Source organism: Centroberyx affinis, unplaced genomic scaffold, assembly GCF_046629955.1.
Source record: "Centroberyx affinis isolate AG114_WGS23_722 - 3 ecotype Tasmania unplaced genomic scaffold, CSIRO-AGI_Caff_v1 ptg000361l_1, whole genome shotgun sequence".
In the NCBI taxonomy this organism is placed as follows: domain Eukaryota; kingdom Metazoa; phylum Chordata; class Actinopteri; order Beryciformes; family Berycidae; genus Centroberyx; species Centroberyx affinis.
In genome coordinates, this window is record NW_027279032.1 from 18,787 (window position 1) to 35,590 (window position 16,804).

Sequence of the window (16,804 nt, forward strand, 5' to 3'; positions counted from 1 at the left end):
ACTGTCTGTCTGCCTGAGTGACTCTGGAGGTCGAGGATGGCTCTTTCAGGTTGAGCCTCCCTCCTCCCTCCCTCCGCTCTATTGCTGTCGTTAAGGGAGGCGTCTCCGTGACGATGGCACAGCCATGCATTGTGTGAGGCGCCCCACACCACCGCCGAGGCCCCTGAATGAGCCCTGAGGAATGCCAGCCTTCCCGCTCATTCCCTCGCTGCACTCTCCCACGACTAATCCCCACCCCTTCTCATTTACACATACTCTCGCCCTCCTCTCCCTTGTCTCTCTAGCTCTCGTCCTTCTTTCTCCCCCACTCGTCTTCCCACTCTGGGCTTCTCTTGTTTTCTCACCATTGTGCCGTCTTTGTCTCGCTCGTTTTTGGTCCAGGGTTTGTAATCATACTTTGTTTGGTTGACCTGGGGTTTGGTGATATGTGAATGTTGTTCTAGCTGTGTAATGGGATTAGAGGCTTTACATTGAGACCGAAGACAGTGTGCGGCCTTACTGTTGGAGTTGGCTACTGGCCCCCATGTGATCGTGATAATCATCGCACCGCGCTCGCTCACTGCTGACACCCAGCATAATGTGCCGATGCCGGAGGGGTTGAACACACTGGACCTGTACCGGGCCTGACTGGGACAATGACAGGCAAACAACAGAGACAAAGCCTGATGAAATCCCTATCTCCCAGTGCTGGGAGCTGGGCTCAGCAGAGCGCTCCTCACAGGCCTCTGAATGTGTTCAGTTACAGCCCCTGCAGGATAGGCTGTCTGCTGTCGTTATCGGGTATATCATAAGAGAGCTGATATCATTTAGTGTTAGTATGAACAGGCATGGATAATACGGATGGAAGATTTTTCCGGATGCTGTTTTGTTTTGTTTTTGACATGGTGATTTGCTAGGGATTAATTGACCCAAGGAAGTGGATTTTCCCTTGCATGAAGTCAACAATTTTATAAAGCTGCATGTAAGCCCCCAATAAGCGTGATTCAGCCCTTGCTTCCGCCCTGGTTGCAGTGTGTGAACGTTACATTAGGCATTTCCTGTTTGTGTTGCATAGGGAAGCCCTCTCCCCAACCCTCCCGGGGACCTCCTCAGACAGGAAGTCGTGGTTACTACTCTCTCAGGGTCAGTCCTCATAAAGTAGACCACTCACCCACCAAGGACCCACAGTAGATAGATTCAGGTTTTTTATATAGTCGGCCATTAAATGAACTTGAGAGATTGTTTCAGGAGCAGTAAGCTTTGATTTGTTGATGGATAATGGAAGTGGAATGTGATTATTGTGGTTTGCGTGTGTGGTCTCCTGTGGTCTTTGGCTGTCTAATTATACGAAAAGCCTTGATGTTTTGTCTGTGAACTGTTCCTGCAATAGCAAACCCATGCTAAACAGTCAGCTGTGCGTCAACCTCTTGAGGTGGGAATGATTTTGTAGTGTTTGTCTACATTTGGTGTCGAGGTGACGCCGCCTCCTCCTGCCTGGCCCATGACAGGACGGGAGTGAGAAAACACGCAGTGTTTCAAAGAGGACAAACAGTGGCTTGTCGTGTTTACAGCTGTCACCTCCCAACCCCCACCCCTGTCCCCCATAGTCACACACACTCACACCCCCCTGTGACAACTAAACAGTGGTGGTTTGAGGTGAATTCCATCCGTCACAGCTCCTTGTCTTCACACGTGTCTGTCTCTGCGGGTGTGCGCGTGTGTGTGTGTGTGCATGTGTTAGGCAGTAAACTGGCTTGATTGGTCTTTCGTCGCTCCATCAGAGGAGAAGTGAGGCGGGGGCCTTGGAGTGTTTCCCAACAACAGCGGTTGTGTCAGGCTGTCCTGGTGCTGCGCCAGGTGGCTGAGACCCAGCTGTTTATAGGCCCTGCCTGGATGGCATATCTGTGGGACCGTTTGAAGACAAGAGGCTGTTTACATTCAAACCACAGAGGTGGCGTGACTCATTCTCAGAGAAGAAGGGGGGGGCGAAAAGAGAGAAAATGCCGAGCAGTAGCTAGGAGGCGTAAAAGGAAGTTTGCCGTTGGGTCTGAGGACCCCAGGGGAATTGTTTCTGTATTGTTCCAGAGAGATGTGGGGAGGCTGGGGAAGGGGAGGGGGGGTCACTCCGCCTCTTTCCCTCCTCCCTCTGCGTCCTTTTCCTGCCCTGACAACCCAACTCTCCACCAAGTCGTGGAGCTCTTAGAAAAGGGAAGCCTTTGAACGGCTCTAGTTCTACATAGATCTGTGTTTATGTTTGGATTTACGAGGACAGAAGGCGATCAGCTTTGATCTGGTTAATTACCCCACTGAATGTAAAGTAGAGAGGGTGGAGGGAGGGAAGGTAAGTCCTTGGGCCTGGCTTCAAACTTATGTACCTGCTGTCATAAAACATGTTTGACCTTTGATTGTTTGAGGGAGCATACAGCCAATCGACCTTGGATATTCTGTGCTGCGTCATGCGGTGTCCTACTCAGGCAAATCGCTGAGTGAGTGTGTGTGTGTGTGTGTGTGTATTAATGCCTGCTTTAGACACACTTCTTGGTTTGAGAGGACAAGTGTTTGATCAGCTGAGGAATGAAAAGTCTTGATTCCAGGGGAAGATTATGGGGTGAGAGCACAGTGGAGGGTAACAGAGCAGAGCGGTGTGACCAGATTGATGGCAGATTGTTTTACGCTGCTGCTGGGATTAGCATTGTGCCATCGGGTCTGAAGTTAGCCCAGCCGCTAAACCAGAAGGAAAAGAATTAACCTTCTGACCCTTGGAAAGATTTGCACTGCTGTGAACTACTGTAATTTTAACTTCTCTCAAATCAACCTCTTTCCACGCTGCTTACTGATTTGCTGTCCAAATGTTCATTAACTGTTTCAGATGACAGACTTTTAGGCCATGTGATTTTCACATATAAATGAAAGCAGCACGATTTACTCCACAGGCATAAAAATACTATTAAACAACATTATACAGGGTATATTCTCCATACCTCTGGGCCACAGACAGTAACAGGAATTCTGGATTGGTTTCAGTGATGTGTTGCAGTTGGTCACTCAGTATTTTCAGGCGCTTGATTTGCACAACACATACTGGAGTTATTGTCTCACGGGTCTGACAGGACTATTATGGCTTGCCAGACTAAAAATGGAGCAAAGGCTTTGGAGGTCAGTGAAATGTTTGGAGAAGAATTTGTAGACTGCTGTTCATTTTCCCAGCCCTGTGAGCCTTGAATTTTCTAAAATGGATGAAATATAGGGGTGGCTGTAAACCTGTGTATGTATTTATATGATGACAATGCTTTGTCAGCTGCCTCTGTCTCTCTGAGTCTTTATTTTTGACCATAGGTATATTTGTTACTTTTACTGAAGTCACATCTCACCCTGCTCTGTGTTTTCTCTCCCTTAGGGACGCTTCTCAAAGATGGCAGCCCCCACCAGGCACTAAGGCGGCCATGTTGGTGAAGGTGAATAGCATGAGCCGTAGCCAGCCCATCCCAGCCTTACAGCAGCACCTCCACCACAGTACACACAACAAAGCCAACACCTTCACACTCCACCCCTCCAGCAACAAGGCCCAAGGGGGACACCTCAGCTCCACCCAGGGATACAAGACTGCCCCTTCTGGCAAAATGGCAGCCGACACACGCCAGGCCCACCACCTGAGAAAAGCTAGCAATGGCAGCTTCTGTTTGGTGACATCAGAGAGCGGCCATCCCAGCCCGCTCCTTCACAGGTCGCAGACCAGTACTCCACGCCCAGTCTCCCCCCAGTATGGCTGCACTGCCCCAATCTATGATGACCCGGTGTCAGAGTGCCCCATATATGATGAGCCCCCAATAGACATGGAGGTAGAGGGGGTGCACCTCTACAACGGGCCTTCTTTGTCCCGCCTCACACCCACCCACAGCCTCCAGAAGCCCAGGCTCCTTCAGCACCCTGGTTCATCCCACTCAGCCTCCAGGCACAAGAGGAACCCCTCTGCCTCAGACTACAGCCCAGCTGGCCTGGAGTGTATCAAGCACATGATCAACGTGGACCCCAAACAGGGACACCTGTCTGGTTCTCCCGTCCCTACACGTACCCCCTCCCCTACCTCCAGGCAGGACGCTCTCTTGCCCCAGCCTCAGCCACATCCCCAGCACCAGGCCCTGTCTCTGCCCCAGGCTCGAGGCCAGCCGAGGGACAGGGAGCCAGGGACCCCGGGCCCGGGCACACTGGAGAAGAAGCAGAGCTGGCGGGCCCTTGAGGCCACCGTGCAGCGGGCCATGGAGGCACGACACAGCAGGCAGAGCAGCCAGGCCTCGCAGGACTTCCCCACCCCGACCCCGCAGGCCACGGCCACCTATCAGGACTCCGGTTACTCCACCGGCCCCTCCCCTAGCCTGAGGAGGAAGAGCAGGAGGAGGGTGGGCGCCGGCGCCGGAGCGGGAGGCAGGCCGGGGTCAGTGGGCAGCAGCGGGGAGCTGTGCGCCCTCAACGAGAGGCTGATGGCCGAGATGAGGGAGGTGGTGAGTCGCTCCAACACCATGAGGGAGGTGAGGGCGGGGCTGGAGCCGGAGATGGGGGAGAGGGGGGTCGTGCCCCGGACACGCTCCCCTGCGGACTCGCTCAGGTGGTACGGAGGAGCAGGGGGGTCAGCGGGCAGGTGTTCGTCACGAGAGGATCTCACTGGGGCTGCTCGGTCACTGAGTAGGGCAGGTAACCATGGCAACCCTGCCCTGACACCCCTGGAGATACCAGGGAGGCAGAAAAGGACCTACGAGAAGGTGGACACCCTGGAGAAGAGTATCACTAGCCAGGCCAGCCTGTCCTCACCAGAGACCCCAGGACCTCCCTCACAGGTAACCCCACACCCCACCTGTGTCTGTGTGTGTGTGTGTGTGTTGTCAGTTACATATGTCATCTGCCAGGTAACATCTGTACAGTCTTCCACTGTAGATAACCGTGGTGTGTGTGTCCAAGCTCACTGTGTGTGGGCTGCTTCCCATACTACTTTCAAGCGTTTGTGTGTGTATGTGTGTGACTTTTTGTTTGTGTGAGAAGTTAGATTGCTGGTAATGACAAAATATGGATTGTAAAAGTATCACATTTTGGCTAATCCAATATTATGATACTTTCCTGTGTGATTAAGAGCTCAACTGTGTCTATATTATTGTGTGGTCTGTTTACCTCAGTGGGTTTGTTTGGTTTCAATTTTGTTTGGTCTGGAAGTGCTCAGATTGCTGGTATCTCTCGAGGACCACATTCACTGTCAGATTAGAGGAGAATCACTGTGTTAAATGAGGCAATTATGTTTTTTCCAAGTTATGCTTAAAAAAAGCATCTGCATATTATGGGAAATTTTAGCTCCTGCTTTTGTATTGTTCACTGTTCACTGTCTCCTCCTTAGAGAGCTTTAAATGGAAGAGTGGGCAGATTGTTTGAGCAGAAACATTCCTCTTGACTGTAAGGGCAGGGGGCAGGTCAGTTTATTAAAATCTTAGACAACAGAATAGATTTGATTATGATATTTTGACTTGGCAGAGCATTAAAGTACACACAGATTCACATATGATTCACGGTGATGCATATCTTGTCGTCAGGAGTTATTACTACAGGTGCACATGATTTGAGTTAAGGGAGCTATTTGACTCCCCCAAACAGTTATATAAGTAGCAGCATGTGGAGTCAGAGCTCAGTTCCAAGATCTGCTACTTCTAATCTCCAAAGCCCCTTCAGCAACAGAGTCACACCCCATGCCTCCATACATTATGGTTTTGACTTGGGAAGTGAGTTCCACTGCTCCAGTGCAACTATAATAGCGAATGTTTGAATCAACAGGGAGCTCTGGGATGGAAACAATAAGAGTAAAAGATGATATCTGTCTCAGAGAAGAACAGAAGCCATTTTGTGGGTAACGCCTCTTACATTCCAATCTTCAATGTCTAACTGGGCCCAAGACATTAGGCAGTGGGCACCACTGAGTATAATGGCCACGATCCCAGCATTACCTGTCATCCTCCATCTGCCCTACACTGCAGGTACCTTAACTTATGTGCCAGTTCTGTGCCTGGGCATCAGGGGCCCATGCCAGGCCAGAGAGATTCAGGACATGGCTTCCCTCGGTCAGGAAGGAGGACCGCTGTGGTCCATATGGCCCAGGCTTGGCAGGGAGAGTAGGAAGGAGGAGGAGGAGGAAGGGGAGGGAGAGAAGGCTGGTTGGTACTGAGGGCTATTGGTACCACTGTGGCAATAGCATGTTAGACACCAGCCAAGGAGCGCTGAGTGGGCCCCCTAAGTCTGTCCTGGAATGTTCTTCAGACCTGCTGTTATATCATTCACTCACCCTCGCACACACATACAGATTATAGCTTGCTGTCTGGGGCTGTGTGGGATTTGACATTCTATGTATTCCATATTTCAACATTTTCTTCTTACTGAAAGACCTTTGAACCAGATTGTTCAAAGGATTCATTGAACTCCAACTGTTTTCAGAGAGTATTCTAGACCAGGAATGTTTGATGTTTTTAAGGACTTTTGCCACTGTTTCAGTATCCCAATTCATTCAACGACTTAATTACCACCCTGTGCTGGTGCATCTGTAAGCTATCTGTATAACAGTGTAATGGAACTTACTGACAGTATAAGTCATAGAGTTTATGTCCCTTTCCCTAGTTAAACATGCCCCTGGTTGCATTTGATCTTCTGGAGTTGACCTCTGCCACCCATTTTAAAAAAAACATCAACTCCATATGGCCCTATAGTCCTTCTGCCAAAGCTGAACCACAGAGATCTGCTCTATTTGATTGAGAAACCCTAAATCTAAAGTCCAGCTTCTCTGGCACTCGCCAGCTCCACATTACATCACGGTCTCATTGAAAAGATATGTCAACGTGTTTTATGTTCCGATAGTAAATTTGAGCTTTGATTCTGGCTCTGGTTCTGTGTTGTTCCTGGCTGTTTGCAGAGCGTATCTGGGTTACTGGCTGTCTCTGTTAGGGGCGATGAGGGGTTCCTTATGGCCATAAACCCCACCGTAGGGATCAGAGCGAGGTCTTGTGTGGGACTTAGTCTTAGCTGTAGTTCTGAAGGGGAGGTGAGTCTGGAGTGGGCGGGGGCAGAGGTAAGGTCTGTTACGCCACTATCTGGTCACCTGCTGCTCAGGCCAGGGTCCATGTGGACTTTGGGGGGATTTTTTTCCCCTGTGCAATTCTTTTCCGGCTTTAGGAAATTAATGTGCCGATCCTGCAACAATTCCCCCTCGAGCCCTAGCACTGCAGAGCAGAGCATAGCAGGGGAAAGGCAGCCCAGCTCCCACTGACACACAGCGAAGACACTGCAGCTGCACAGACACAGTTTGTACCTCTGCTGCACTGACGCCTCCCCCCTCTCTCACCTCTCCCTCTCCCTCCCTCCTCCCCTTCTGTTTGTCTAACTCTTCTTCTCCTTTCTCCTACCTCCTTTCCACCTCTCTGTGCTCGTTCTCCTCCTGCAGGCGGGCACCCTAGAGCTGCAAGCTCAGTTGGAGAGCAGGAAGAAAGGCATGGTGGACGGGCGGACCGCTTCATTGGGCCCCCACCGTCCCGCCGCCCATGACAGCAGAGAAGGAGGCGATGGGGGCGGAGGAAGAGCGGGAGGCTCCTCCTACCAGCTCTCTTACGCCACCCTGCGGCAGCCCCCACCCCCGGACATGGGCATGGAGGACTGGGCCAGCAAGCACCTCAACATGCACACTCAAGGCCTGTTCCGCCGCCGCGTCTCCATCGCCAACATGCTGTCGTGGAACCGCGGCTCCATCAAGAAGCCCATGCTGGTCACCAGCAACCGCGCCGTCAGGAAGGAGGCCTGCGAGATGTTCAAGCTGGTGCAGGCCTACATGGGAGACCGGCCCTCGCGGCTGGACCGCCGCCACTGCGCCCTACTCATCGTCACCAAGTGCTGGGACATGCCGGGGCTGAGGGACGAGCTGTACGTGCAGCTGGTGAGGCAGACCACTGGCAACACCAGCCCCAGGAGCTTGGCGGCGGGCTGGGAGCTCATGGCCGTCAGCTTGGCCTTCTTCGCCCCCTCGCCCAAGTTCCGCTGCTACCTGGAGGGCTACATCCAGAGACACACAGAGCCCACCAGCGACAAGAAACGTGAGTCTCAGACTGAGCAACAGGGTGGGTCACCTTTCTCTCTTCCGTCCCTCCCAATGTTTTTTTTCTCATTATCAGCGTATTTGATGTGATGTGATGTGTGTAGATGTCTCTTTTTTTTAACTCATCACACCTTTTCTTCTCTCTTTTCCTTCCAATTCTTATCGAATCATGTCAATTTAGTATTGGAGTGATAGGAAATAACTTTATTGTTTATGTTGAGCCTGATAATGTGATCGTAGGCCTAGTGCTTATCTGATTGACTCTCAGAGATTTGACCTCCGCTATCTTCTCTGTTTCACAGTGACTCAGTTCATACTGGAACAGCAGGAGCTGAAGCTGAAGAAGAATTCAAAGTCCAGAAAGAAACGAAAACAGAACACCGACGAGGAAGAGGGTAAATCTTTTGTTCTTTTACTTTCCCCTCAGTCTGCTACCCAAGATATCACTTTGAGAGAGTTGGATCTTCAGCAATTCCCATTTGTTCAAGATTATGTGTTTGACAGAGCAGAAAGGGGGCAGGCGTGGGAGCCCAAACATGTTTTTCTACTCTGTTTCTACTCTCTGCTCTTCAAAAGCTGTCTTGAGCCTGTAAGCGATACAAATCGTTACAAATCAAACATATTGCTCCCTGTAGAATGACCATTTTGAGTGGGATGGAAAATACTGAGATGTGTAATTCGTCAGATGAGTACATGGTGATGTACTTGTGGACACAATGAATGGGTTTCACAGAAAGTAGGGCTGGGAAAAAAATATGTAGGATGAGAATTTCAGAGAGTTCTGTAGACACATAATGAACTACACTGTGAATCATATTAGTGATCTCTCTCGCCATTCCCACATCGCATGTCAGTCAACCATTTAAAGGATGCCTACTCATTGGCACATGCCCTCATTAGGGCAGCCCACATGGCCAGATCTCATGATGTCACCAGAAAGGAACCCACTCGTCTCATAGCAGACACCGCAGCGGTGGTCTCACACATTGTGCTACGGTGACTCAGAGGCAGCGCTATCTGCTGAACAACTCCAACTGACTTAACAAGGTCAAAGGGAAAGCCTACTCCACATGTCTGACTCACTACAAAGGTCTTTAAACTGTAAGCGGAATCGTGTCTTCAGGGAAAGGCGCTATTATTGCTCTCGATGAAGCCCAAACCACCAGAAACGCCTCACATCCACAAAAACAGCATAATGAGAGCTGCTGTCTGCTTGATGGATGGAAGAGCTGGAACGAAGTACGGTGTGTCTGACCAGAGCAATGAGCAGCTGTGAGCAGGAGGGGTGGGAGTCGCGTGTGGGAACTGGAGGCCTCTTGTCGGGCCAGACCTGGCCTGGCCTGGCCTGGGCTCGGAAAAACCAACTCCTTTGGGCTTGGGGCCTGGGGGGGTGGGTGTTGATCTCAGCCATCAGTAGGATGGACTCCAACTAGCCTTACCGCCGAGACTCATAAGCAAGAACCAAGACGAGACTGAAGTTGTCTGCTCGGTATCCTTTAGAGGGTCTGTGTTTTGTTGTTAAGTTTAGCCTCAGCCCAAGTGTAGACAGGTGTCATGCCGTTCTCAGCCTGGTACAGTACACTCAAGCTCCTAATGAGCTCAGATTTCTCCTGGGCTTTGGTTGCTTGGTTGTTGTTGTTGTTTTCATGCCTTTAAACTTGATGTAAATATAGACCACCAGTAGTGTTCAAACCCTTTCTCACTGCAGAACGGGGCTCTTCACTCTTGCTTTCCTCCCAGTAAATGAACAACCTCTATGCTGGGAGCCCTGGGGAAAAAAACCTGTGCGTTTTCTCCAAGATCAAGGGCAAATTATTGGTATGATCTCTCTAATTAGATGTAATTATAGTCAAACTTGGTCAGATTAACAACGGTTGTGCGCATGCATGGGAGTCACCTGTTTGCAATAAATCCGGGGGCTTTAGCTTGAGGGAACATAGCGGAAAGAGTGTTTTTTTTTATCCTAGCACGAGGTTCTCCATCTGGCACTGGTTCAGGTACCTGAGACAGTAGAGATTCTGTGAACGGGAATGGACCCCATGGGTGTGATTGGAGAAACCTAGAGAGAGGAAGTGGAGACCAGTGTTTGGTGTAAACCAGAGTTGCCATGGCAATGAAAGATGGGGATGATTTCTTTTTGTGAGTGCAGACAGTGACCCATAAATTGGGGTTTCCTGTTTGCCTTTTGCTTGACAAACTGAAGTGTAGAAGATCCCAATTTAATTTTTCGGTGACAGCAGATCGGGTTCCTTTTATAGGTTGTGCCTCTTGAAGTATGCGCCACCTCTGAAAACAATGTTGTTCCTCTAATGCAGTTCACTTCCGAAATAGATCTGGGCCTACGGTAGCTACATAGGGCAGGTAGCAGACAGGGAGCCTCTGTGTTTCTCATTCTCTCCGGTGGCCTATATGTCTCTGTGTACTGATGAATCACCTGAAACAGGATGTGTAGGCTGGCTCCTGTCTCTTAAGCTTTTGTTCAACAGCAGTAAATCTTCCCTCAGCTTGACAGTTTAGTCAAACCTGCTGTAATCCCCATATGCCAGAATCACACCGTCAACATGTCTCTCCAATTACCACTGCCTGCCTGTCATACACTATCTGACATCTGTGGGAAAAGAACACCACTTGTCCTATTTGTGGGAAAGAGTTTTAACTATTTATTATCTGGTGTGTTCAGTAAGGCCAGATGCTTACAGATTTTACTTAGGAGGCTGTGGGGATACGGCAAGAGTGTGAGTATTGTTTCTTGTGGGGTCGGGTTACGCTTTTCCTCAGTCCTGTATTTGTCTCTCCTCCCACCCAACAGGCCTGCCGATCAGCACATATGCAAAGTTCTGCTATCGGAAACTGCAGAAGGTGGCCATCACTGGAGGCAAAAAGGTGAGCTGGAAGAAATAAAAAAAAGGAGTTAGCCAAAGTACAGTCAAAATATGTGATAAAAATAGGAGGTATCACAATGAAAGTTGTGATGCGCAACTTAGTCACGTCAAACACAGTCATAGAGAGACATAATTATAGGCATGCTGACACAGTCAGAGGCAGAGACGTAAACACAGGCCCAGTCATAGTGCCTTCCAGATGTAATCACAGATCCAGGCAGTCATAGACACAACCATGATTAGTATCATAGTCGCAGACATGCACAGGCAGTAAACCCGCCCCTCTCCTCTCCTCTCCTCTCCTCTCCTCTCCTCTCCTCTCCTCTCCTCCTGGCCCCAGGGTCTACGCAAGCCCACCTTGGAGGAGATCGACCACAGCAGGCGGGCCATCGTCACTCCCTCCCTGTTTGGCAGCTCCCTGGAGGAGGTGATGGAGAGGCAGACTGAGCTGTTCCCAGACAGGAAGCTGCCCTGGGTGCAGGTTCAGCTCTCCCAGTACGTTCTAGCGCTGGGCGGGGCCCAGACGGAGGGCATCTTCAGGTAAGATGGAGCAAACGCAGCCAATTGCGTGCCACGACTTGAGCTGTGGGAGTTAGCGTGAGAGGTGGAGCCTAGGAAATTTGAAGGAGAACTGTATGCGTGTGTGTATGCATTGTATGTACACAGTATATAGACCTATGTGTGTGGTCTCCTGTATCATTACAGTTTGAAGCAGGCTCTCCCTGTGTACAGTACACAGGGCAGACAACAGAACAAACATAGCCCTGCTTTGCACTGTTTAATTTGATACTTCATAATATGTGTTTACATTACCGCTGAAGCGTTGGCTTACAAGCACATGGGAGCTTTGCAAGTGTTTCCAACTGTGTGTCGCACAGTTTATTTACACAGGGTCTTCTCTAGCAAATTGAATTCTGTAAGATCTTGATTTATTTAGAAGACAGTTCCCTTCTCACCAAACATACTATATACTAATCTCCCTGTGAAACTCACACTCTCTTGCCTGTACAGTGTGTTGCTCATATTATATATAATATAATATTATATATAATCTGTTTTTGTTTTGTCCTAAATAAATAGTGCCAGCAAAGAACAGTTTATTTCGAAAGTCAGCAGGCCACATTTGGAGCCAACTGGGTGGGAATGAATAATGGATTCACCACAGGGCACGGAGAATGTGGAATGATAGAAGTAGGGGTCCCTCTTGTGGCTGTTGCGTGTAACTGATGTGCCTTGTAACGTCCTCAGGGTGCCTGGAGACATCGATGAAGTGAATGCGCTGAAGCTGCAGGTGGACCAGTGGAGGATCCCAGAGAATCTCTCCGACCCCAACGTTCCAGGTGAGGCAGGCCGGACTTTGTGTGTGAGGCGTTTTGCCACGGGCTTCTGCCTATTGTGTTCATGCATGTATGTACATTTGAACACGCATACTTAAGAGCGTCTCCGTCTCGTTCAGCCTCTCTGATGAAGCTGTGGTACAGGGAGCTGGAGGAGCCTCTCATCCCCATGAACTTCTACAAGCAGTGTGTCAGTAACTATGACGACCCGGTGTCAGCCATCGCTGTGGTGCAGTCTCTGCCTGAGCTGAACAGGCTGGTGCTCTGCTACTTCATCCACTTTCTGCAGGTAAACAACATGTTGGCATCGCCTTAACTCCCCTCCCACACACACACACACACACACACACACACACACACACACACACACACACACACACACACACACAGTCCTTACCCTTAATAATAGCCATAAGCCACCAACCTTATGGCTGTGTCTTTGTCTTTGTTTTTGCTGCTGTCCTTTTCTCATGCAACATTGTTTCTGTGTCTTTTGTCTTGATTGTGAAGCACCTTATTATAGAAAAGTGCTATACAAATAAAGTTATTATTGTTATTTCTACAGAAAAGTAATGCCACTAACTTATTGGCAAAATGAAATGTCACAGCAAAACATTTAAATTCACTATTTCTGTTGCACTGTCATGAACACACATTCATTGTTTTAAATCATATTTAGCCCAGGAAACAAGGTTATTATCACAAACTAAAAATAATATGAAAAGTAGGTGTTATAAAACATTAAACCTGGCTCAAAACTATCTTGACTACTTGTATACTAATATATGTCAAATGTTAATAGTTTTTATCTTTTTGTTTATGTGCAGGGTAAAAAAAAAAAAAAAGTTTCGAATTTTGGGCAGAGAAGTTTGGGCTATTTTTACTGAACACTAATGAAAAATTCATGTAAATAAATTTTACAAAGAATGAATGATTTATTGTTTGTATTACACAATACCTGTTGCAAACATATACAAAATACCTGCTCTGAACTTTGATCATTATATGTTTAAAAAATACCACCCCTACCAAAAATACAAAAACTGGAACTAAATAAAAACGAAACTAAAAGTAAACATTTGTGAACAATAAAAAAAACGTCCAAACCTGCACTGAAAACGGAAAAATCCCAAACTGTAGTAACCCTGCCTGGATGAACAGAGCATGACTCATCCGCTGCACGGTGCAGGTCAAAGGTCAGTCTGTGTTCTCCTGCCTCACTGCTCTCTCTCCTCTCTCTCCCTACTTTCTGCCCCTAGGTGTTCGCTCAGCCCGCCAACGTGGCCGTCACCAAGATGGACGTGAACAACCTGGCCATGGTGATGGCCCCCAACTGCCTCCGCTGCCAGTCGGACGACCCGCGGGTCATCTTCGAGAACACGCGCAAGGAGATGTCCTTCCTGAGAATGCTCATCGTTCACCTGGACACCAGCTTCATCGAGGGGGTGGTGTAGCGCTCTGCAAACCGCCTCACGTGCCGGATCAGCCTCCGGCAACCACAGTTACACATCTACAATCAGACGTAAACACAACGTCTCTGTCAAAACCACACTGGAAATTCTTACATCGGACCCATGTACTTTCCTGCCTCCTTACTGGGGGACAATGCGCACCACTTGAGGCTTCATTGTGTATTTTTGATACCAAATCCACAGTGATGAGAGCGAAGAAGACTCATGGCAATTCCGATCACATCCTTGGAACCGGCTTTAACGTGGTTCATTTTAGTGACTGTTTTCTAACTGCATGTGAAAACTGATTTACTCTTTCATTTCTTGCTGAATGGGTAGTACTACAACTTCATTGGATAACTGGGCTGTGTAAAGTAAGATTCTCAGAATATTTAGTTAACAAAATGGACACTGGCACAAGGAAACTGTGTGTGAGATGAATTCAACCGTGGTCAGTTGCCTTATTTATATTTACTAAAAAAAAAAAAGCATTGTTGATGCTTGGCCTTTTTTTTCTGGCTCGCTGTCTGGTTTCATACAAGTGTGTTTGTGTGTGGGTGTGTGTGTGTGTGCACACGGGTGTTTGCGTGTGGATGAAAGACACGGCCTTCATTTATTATGTACAGAAATTGCAGATATGAAGAGTATGAGAAATCTTGTAATGACGTCTTATTAATAAGCTTGCCTGTGCTGTTTTGAGTAGTTGTATTGATAGCAGCCTGTCATGGTCTTCCTCGTATGTTCATTTTACGAGACACAAGTAGCCGTACCGCCACGACTGTTTTGACACACAGTGCAGAGCCAGTGCTTCAAAGCACAGACTGGGAGGACGTGTTGTTGACAAGCTCCTCTTAACAGTTGGTGGTGAGTTCAGAAACAAGTAAACATGGAAGTGCTTTGATTTTACGATTTCTTAACACTGAACGAGAGTGTTGTAATTACAGTTTATGTGGTATATGTAGTCGTTATGTGGGAGCTCGGTTATTCAACTGATGATACTCTTTCTCTGTTATCTGTGTGTAGACTCTCAAACCGAGAGTGTTCTCTTCTTTTCTTTGTGGTCTGTACTGTTTTTTGGCTCAGGTCTTATGATAAAACGGGTGTTGGATGTGATAACTGTACTTGGCCTCCCTTGCAGACTGAAGATTAGATTATTCGACCACAAACCCCCACACCGAGGATGGAGTATTGTTCAACTGTCAAGCACTATGAGAATGTAGATAAGGCTTTTTTTTGTTTCCCCTCTCAGGCTTTGCCATTGTAAATATATTCTGCTTGTAAATAGTATTAACTCTCCTTGAGCCTATTCTAATGATCCAGGGTAAGGGTGAAGCTTCCTGTTGCTGAAAAGAGGAATAAAAGAAATGTGTGTTTTTTGTAATTACAGTTCATTTCTCTGCTGTAACCGCCTGCCTTTTTGACAATAGGACTGATTCAAACCACTATCCTTGTGTGTATATGTATGTTTGCATACCTTCTTGTCATAGTATGGAATGACTGTCCATAAATAAAGGTTTGTTCAATTGTAGATTGGTTGGCTTGCGTTTCTGACCACTTTGCATTGAAAGTCAAAGAGCAAAGGGAACTGATACAAAAAATTATGTCAGAAAAACTAAATTATCACGTTGTCTGATACAATTCTGCCAAGAAAAGGGTAGGCAGATAAAGAGAAGTTAATTAAAAGAAAACTCTGTTTTAAAAGAAAATATTAAAAGAAATATTGAAAAGAGTTGAAAAGGTTTTGGGCATAATTCCAATAAAACTTGACATTATACACTTTCCTAAGGCATAATAAATTCCAAGATGCTGTTAAAAACCACCAACCGGATCCATACATTTTTGTCTAATTGCATTCAACTGGTCACCTTCAATCGTAAAACCCAAAGGAAAAACAACGGTTAATGTTGAATATTTGTGTAAATAGCTGCAGAAATGCTTTATTAGAACACATTTTATATGACTGTGGGTCATTCACCCTCATTAAAAAGGTGGTAAAACTTGGCACAGTGCAGCAGATTGTAGCTGCCAGCAGCTGAAAAGGGTTTAAGCCTGATGAGGCCTTTATTAACTTCTAGTATAAATGTGGTCCCACTGCAAGGCTGAGGTTCAGGCTTTCATATGAGCCTGTTAGATCAATGCAGCTTACTGTCAGATCATTTCAGTTACTGGAAGCATCTTTCCGTGTTACTCTGCTCTTACTTAAACCACATTGCTATTCCAGACTCACTATGACATGTAGAAATATCACAGACAACACTGAGATGGCCAAAAGACCCTGAGGTTTCAGAGCATGTAGGAAAAGATCATGTGATTTACAACACACCACCAGTCTTTTTTCATAAACAGAACAGCTGTCTGATAAATATTTGGTCCACACTATTTAAGGCATTGAATAAAAAATCATGTGAATTTTGACCATCGTATGTGCACCTGTCTAAATCAGCCAAATTATCTACATTGACTGCTCATGCATAGTAGCAAGGGAAAAGTCACCCAAAGCCTTATTTGCATGTGTCCTGTCTAATTCAAATTTTTGAAAATGCTATTGTGAAATAGTAAAATGTGGAGATAGATTCTTGCAGCTACAGCTACTCTGTAACAGACGGTTTTATGATTCCCACAGTATGGTGAATCTCTAAACACAAGTGTGGCCATGTTGCCTTTAGCTAATAATATTCACTAATAGTTTTAAAGACTGTACTGTGGAGACACAGAGTGGATAGACATGGCTGAAGTTTTAAAACTGATATATCATAAACATGTTAGTCTACTTCTTTGTAGATGTGGTTAACATACACAGAGTGATCACCACTAACATGTAGGCACAAGCAAGTGCATCCTGCAGCATTTTAAAACGCACTGGTCTGTCCTTCCATAATACATTACACTTCATTTGTTTGATTCAATAATGCTAATTATTGGTCTGCCTTGAAGGCAGCAGCAGTTTTCCAGTTACACTTTGAGTTTATCAAACTATTTGGTCTGACATAACTGTATTCTTTTTTACAGTCATTGTTACATAATCAGACACACACACACATATAT

At 47.2% G+C, this 16,804-nt stretch overlaps 1 protein-coding gene across 2 annotated transcripts in view; it reads left to right on the top strand.

Moving 5' to 3' along the window:
• Positions 1 to 15,267, top strand: part of arhgap46a (Rho GTPase activating protein 46a) — a 33,470-nt gene extending 18,203 nt beyond the window's left edge. Inside the window, exons 3-10 of one of the 2 annotated variants that reach the window (XM_071515604.1) lie at positions 3,377 to 4,811; positions 7,445 to 8,111; positions 8,392 to 8,484; positions 10,899 to 10,972; positions 11,312 to 11,511; positions 12,220 to 12,311; positions 12,428 to 12,597; positions 13,568 to 15,267. In XM_071515604.1, coding sequence (XP_071371705.1) covers positions 3,377 to 4,811; positions 7,445 to 8,111; positions 8,392 to 8,484; positions 10,899 to 10,972; positions 11,312 to 11,511; positions 12,220 to 12,311; positions 12,428 to 12,597; positions 13,568 to 13,762 — 2,926 coding nt within the window. In that variant the 3' untranslated portion in view covers positions 13,763 to 15,267. The remainder of the gene's footprint in view (positions 1 to 3,376; positions 4,812 to 7,444; positions 8,112 to 8,391; positions 8,485 to 10,898; positions 10,973 to 11,311; positions 11,512 to 12,219; positions 12,312 to 12,427; positions 12,598 to 13,567) is intronic. The other variant, XM_071515605.1, reaches the window with a different exon arrangement.
• The last annotated feature ends 1,537 nt before the right edge of the window (positions 15,268 to 16,804 follow it).